The sequence below is a fragment of the Azolla caroliniana genome, unplaced genomic scaffold (genome assembly GCF_043228905.1).
Source record: "Azolla caroliniana isolate FFs.n. ecotype wild unplaced genomic scaffold, voAzoCaro1.0.p SCAF_14, whole genome shotgun sequence".
Classification (NCBI taxonomy): Eukaryota; Viridiplantae; Streptophyta; class Polypodiopsida; order Salviniales; family Salviniaceae; genus Azolla; species Azolla caroliniana.
In genome coordinates, this window is record NW_028230449.1 from 6,645,075 (window position 1) to 6,651,336 (window position 6,262).

The 6,262-nt window shown below is 43.3% G+C and overlaps 1 protein-coding gene across 1 annotated transcript; it reads right to left on the bottom strand.

The window, feature by feature from the left end:
* Positions 1-3,541: 3,541 nt before the first annotated feature.
* Positions 3,542-5,434, bottom strand: LOC147855371 (cytochrome P450 CYP736A12-like). The gene is made up of 2 exons (XM_087330441.1): positions 4,454-5,434; positions 3,542-4,325 (listed from the first exon to the last, which is right to left on the bottom strand). Exons 1-2 carry the CDS (start codon positions 5,366-5,368, stop codon positions 3,693-3,695), a joined length of 1,548 nt encoding a protein of 515 aa, XP_087186567.1. The 5' UTR covers positions 5,369-5,434; the 3' UTR covers positions 3,542-3,692.
* Between the last annotated feature and the right edge of the window lie 828 nt (positions 5,435-6,262).

Sequence of the window (6,262 nt, forward strand, 5' to 3'; positions counted from 1 at the left end):
TTAGATCAAGTACTATTATTTTTCAAAGAGTTCTAGGCAAGAGCTGAAAATGAGTCAGGTCGGAAGTTGAAGGCTATCTAAACTGAGAATGGTGGTGAATATAAAGGGCAATTCGACGAATATTGCAAAGCCCAAGGTATTTGAATTGAATACACAATACCGAAGACCGCTAAGTTGAACGGGATTGCAGAGAGGATGAATCGAACAATCATGGAGAAAGTAAGGAGCATGCTCTCACATGCTAAACTACCAAAAATATACTGGGTTGAGGCGATGTACATGGTTGTTTATTTGATCAACAGGTCCTCAGTACCATTGAAAGGTGAGGTCCCACAAAGGGCGTGGACAGGAAAGGATGTCTCCTACCAACACTTGAGGGTGTTTGGATGCCTAGTGTACATGCATGTAGCTAAGGATTAGAGGTCAAAGGTTGATAGTAAGTCGAAACCATGCATATTCATGGCATACTCGGAAGATGAGTTTGGCTATAGGCTATGGGACCTCGTCGACAAGAAGGTATTGAGGAGTTGGGATGTAGTCTTCTTGGAAGACAAGACCATAGAGGAGTAGAAGAAACAAAAGTCGGAATCGACTCACCAATCAACATCCACTACTATATACTTCAGGCCAAGTGAACCGACACGACCAGCTATTCGGAGACAGCCAGTCAGTATATCCGAATCCGAGTCGGTTGACTCATAGAGACCAAGCAACTATGAGTTTGAGTCGGTAGAGTTGTTAAGATCGATCAAGGAATACGAGTTGGAGTTGTCCAATCTTGCATCGACAATGAGTGGAAGGAGATACCCACTCAGAGAAAGGAGAGCACCGACAACATTATCTAGTCAATACATGCTCTTGACTGATGAAGGTGAGCCAGAGTGTTATGATGAGGCCATTTCCGACAAGCACAGCGAGAAATGGATGAGCGCAATGCAAGATGAGATGGATTCTTTGCATGAGAATTATACCTACAACCTAGTACAGCTGTCAAAAGGTAAGAGAGCACTCAAGAATAAATGGGTCTACAAGGTGAAGACTGGAGAAGTCAACAGTGCGCCTAGGTATAAAACCCGCATAGTATTGAAGGGGTTCCAATAGAAAAAGTGTGTCGACTTCGACGAAATATTCACTCCAGTCGTGAAGATGACATCCATTAGAACTGTTCTGAGCATAGCTGCTAGTATGGATCTAGAGATTGAACAGTTGGATGTCAAGACAACATTCTTGCACAAGGAGCTGGATGAAGAGATTTACATGCAGCAACCCAAAGGTTTTGAGGAGAAAGGGAAAGAGAACCTGGTGTGTCGACTAAAGAAAAGCTTGTATGGGTTGAAACAAGCTCCACGCCAATGGTACAAGAAGTTCGAGTCCTTCATGGTGGAACATAGGTTCTAGAAAACACAGGCTGATCACTGTGTGTTCGTCAAAAGGTACGACAAAGGTGACTTCTTGATTCTCTTGTTATATGTGGATGATATATTGATAGTTGGTCAAGATACAAGGAAGATCAGAAGCTTGAAGAAAACTCTAGGCAAATCGTTTGCCATGAAAGATCTTGGACCAGCGAAACAGATCTTAGGGATGCCCATAGTTCGAGATAGAACTAAGAAAATGTTGTGGTTGTCATAAGAGAAATACATGACTAAGATCCTAGAAAGATTCAACATGTCGGAAGCAAAGCCAGTCGACTCGGTGTTACCGACTAACTACAAGCTAGATGCAAAGCAATGCCCGAGAGGGGAGAAAGAAAAGGCTGAGATGAGGAAAGTACCATATGCCTTAACCGTCGGTAGTCTAATGTATGCTATGGTCTGCACGAGACCAGACATAACTTTTGCTATAGGAATAGTAAGCCAATGCATGAGTAATCCAGGACGAGAACACTGGGCCACAGTGAAATGGATACTTAGGTACTTAAAAGGCACCTCGGGTGTGTGTCTTAAGTATTGTGTCGGAAACCCATGCTCAAAGGGTTTACCGACTCGGACATGTCGGGGGATGTAGACTCAAGCCGATCCACGTCAGGGTACGTGATGACCTATGTAAGGGGAGCAATGTCGTGGCAGTCACGACTGCAGAAGTCTGTGGCCTTGTCGACCATAGAGGCAGAGTATATGGTAGCGATAAAGGCCAACAAGGAGCTGATTTGGATGAGAAACTTTCTCAGCGAGTTGGGGATGAAGCAAAGGGATTTATTGCTTCATTATGACAGTCAGAATGCCATACATCTAGCCAAGAATGTTGCATACCACTCCCGGACCAAGCACATACAAAGAAGGTATCACTGGTTACGAGAGAAAGTCGAAGAAGGAGAGTTTACGCTCGTGAAGATCCATACTGATGATAATGGATCCGACATGGTGACAAAGAACCTACCGATGGACTGACTTAGAGTCTGTCGACAAAGGACAGGAATAACAAACTCCTCCCCATAGGAGTGAAGGGGGAGTTTGTTAGGAATATGTCCCTCCAGTGGGAGGAGCCAACTGCTCAGAGAGAGCCGACAATCGAAGACAGGGAGCAACCGACTGATCGGATGAGAGCTGATGGTTGAGGAGTCGACTCAGAGCGAGTTGATCGAGGTTGAAGACACGATTGGCTAGTTGGGCTAACCGGATGGTCGATGACCAGGCCGACTAGTCGGACTGACCCGATAGTCGACGAATGAGTCAACTGATTAATAAGACTATTATTATTATTATTGGATAATAATAATGGCCATGATTGTAAATAGCCCATTCTGTGTATTAGTATAAATACACCTACGACAAACAGAACATGTAGATACATATATGGGTGAGCCTCTATAGCGTAGCGAGATAGAGAAGAGTGTGTGTGGGAGCGTGAGTGAGTGAGCGACGCCATAGTTGTGTTTTAGAAACAGCATACGCCAAGAGCCATGTGAGGCAGTTTACACTCTGTGTAGAGAGTATTGTACTATGATCTCGTTGTTGTATATCCACTCTATAGTGAAGCTCCGTTCTCCGTGGTTTTCTCCCGTTTTAGGGTTTTCCATGTTAAATCTATGCACACTGTTTTTTGTGTTTCAGAGTTGTGTATTTCAGCATATTACTTTTCTTGTGGATTGACGATTCATTTCTCAACAGGTTTTTCTACAAACTACAGAGCTCAATGCATGAGCGAGTGATTGGGAATATGAGAAACAAATAAGACAAAGATGAGGCAAACAAGAATAGAAAATTGATGACCTCTACGTCTGTAATGTTAAATTGATCTCTTTGAAATCAACTAGGAAAGAACCCCAATTTTTGGGTGTGAGATTCGACTACGATTTTTTCCTAAAACTAAAGAAATTCAAAATAGACATAGCAATTCAATCCCATGATCTACACGGTCTGACAAGCTAATAGGATTCCTACTGCCCCTAAAATCTATGATTAAGAATGAACTACTACAAATCAAGTCTACCTTGGGAGGATTCCAACAATAATACATTATGGAGATATATTTATTGAGGTAAGCGATGCCAATTTTCTTTTATGTTGATATGATGGACTTTTCTCTAGGTACACCAATGAAAGGACGCGAAGGGCAACAAACAATTCCACATTTATCAGACATGTGTAAAGAGCTTTGATGTCAAAGAAACATTGGGGATGGAATTGCAACTTTTATAACATTACGGATGTACGATTCTTCAAAGGAAGGATGTCAAATTTCTTCTAGATTTATACAATGGGATTTTTTCTAGGTACACAAATGAGAGGTTGAACACGGCGACAAACAATCCCACATTCATCCGTCATGTCTAAGGAGCTTTGTCCAGGAGGGAGCACAAGCTTCCAATCGTCAAATGCATGAATTAGGTTTGCGAGAGTGACCTCCACAATAGGGAGGGCAAGGTTTATACCAGGGCACATTCTTCTCCCCGAGCCGAAGGGGAGGAGCTCAAAATGCTGGCCTTTGAGATCCATAGAGGTGTAAGCATCTTCGAAGAAACGCTCGGGTAAGAACTTGTCGGGGTCATCGTTCCAGACCTGAGGATCGCGGGCAATTGCCCAGACGTTGACAAAGACCCTGGTCCCTTGTGGGATGGCATAGCCTCCCACATCTTGGCATGGGTGGAGGGACATGTGAGGGAACATGAGAGGTGAGGGAGGGTGCAAGCGCAATGTCTCCTTCACAACGGCCCGCAGGTACGGTAGGTGTGGGATATGGGAGAACTCGACATACCCTTCTCGCCCAACCACCATATTCAACTCCTCTCGAAGCTTCTGTGCCACACGTGGAGCGCTCAAAACTTCAGACATCCCCCAGTCTATGGTCTTGCCTGTTGAATGGCTCCCAGCAGCGAATAACTCCTGCAGTTGTATTTAACCACAAAGCATGAGCGACACTAAATAAATATATGGATCTGATGAAGCCACTTTGTATGCTTGCCTTTGCCTTTGCCTCTGCCTTGGTTTCAATAAAGCTATGACTCACTCACCATTATCAGGGCTTTGATCCCCCCTCTACTCAGTTTGTTTTCCGGCAGCAGCAGCATGTCCAGGATGTCTCGACCCAACTCCTTCCCGACTACCGCATCCTTCTCCCGCTCGCTGATGACGTGATCCATGAAACTGTCGAACCGAGAATTCCAGTTTCTCATCGCAGCCTTTGTCTTGTAATCGAGAAACCCCAGGAAGGGTAAGAACTCGCTCACAAGGGGAGCACCAAGTAAATTCGTGAGGTCATGAATGAGTCGTGACAGGCTCAAATGTGTAGCAATGTTTGTCGTAGACTCATCGAAGAAATTTTCAGACCTTCGACGGACTATGATACGGCAGATGATGTCCTCAATGAGGCTCTCGATGCAAGCTGTTAGATTGACGGCATCGCCCGCATGGCTCGCGGGAACAAGCTGAGTCTCAATAAGCCGCCGAATCTCGTGGGGAACTATATCCATCTGGAACTCTCTGATCCGGCGTGGGGTGAAAAGTTGGTCGATGTAAAGCTTCCGAATCTCTTTCCATTCATCAGCATAAGGGAGCAAAGTCACAATCTTTTCCCCATACTCATCACCCATGAGGAGCCTCGCATTGATGAGGGGAGGACGGCTTGCAAACGTCTTGTCATGAGTATGAAGGAGAGCACGAGCAAGCGATGGGCTCGAGACGATGATGACAGGTGTGGATCCGAGTTGAAGAGAAAATATGGGACCATATTGCTTGGCAAGCCTAGAAAAGTATCGGTGTCGGTTCGTGCCCACAATCATTACTTGCAGAAGATTGCCAAGAATGGGGAATGGAAAGGGGCCTGGTGGGAGGGTACGCAATCTTCTCCTAACCCATGTAATATGTCCTAACCATAAAACAATGAGAGTTGCCAAAGAGGCTAGGAAGATGCTCCATAGTGTCTCCATTAATTGTTCCAAAACTAGATGGTGAAATGTAAGTAAGAAGAAGCCTACAACACCATCTTACTCAATTGAAGCACGAGCAATCAAAGTGTAAGCCACCCTCTGCAAACAAGTTCTATATGACTTTACCATTGATTGGCTTGCCATGGATAATCTATATGCTCTTAATAAAAGAAATGTGGGGAATGTTGATGGTCAAACTATGAATGGTCCCATTCATTTTGTGGTTATGAGAAAGGCCACATGTATTGTTGACATGTAAGCATTTAAAATAAAAACAAATGGATAGTTGCAAAGGACGTGCGACTTTACGACGCATAAAACATATAAGAAGTCTACTCTTGCTTACCTTGATAGAGTACCCTTGAGCAAGCAACCTACAATTATTCGAAGGTCCGGGATCTTCTAAGAAATGTCCAATTATTCCCAACTCTTAGTCCATTTACTTTATTTTAACTCTTGTTAATTGCCATAGCACAAATATAAGACGTTTTCATAGATGTGCATAATATTGTGGAACTATAGTAGAAATTTCCATCTACATCTATAATCAAAATGAATGTAACATTGACTCGAACACCTCCATAACATTGTTGAATGATGTTACCATCTTTTGTGGAAAATGGAATTGATGTTATATAACTTTACGCAATATCATAACTTTTGGGTGCATATACAGATTTATACTATGCTTCTAAATTTGTAAAGTTATTAGTTTGTGGAACATGAGCCAAATACAACCAAGAAATGTTTGTCACACTATTGGCCATTAGATAGACCATGTCAAGCATGAAACCGATAACTAATGTCCCGACTAAAGATAATGGTCCAACAATTTAACTTTCATCATTCATCAATGGAACCAATGTAAGCCTAGATATTAACTTTTCTGAAATT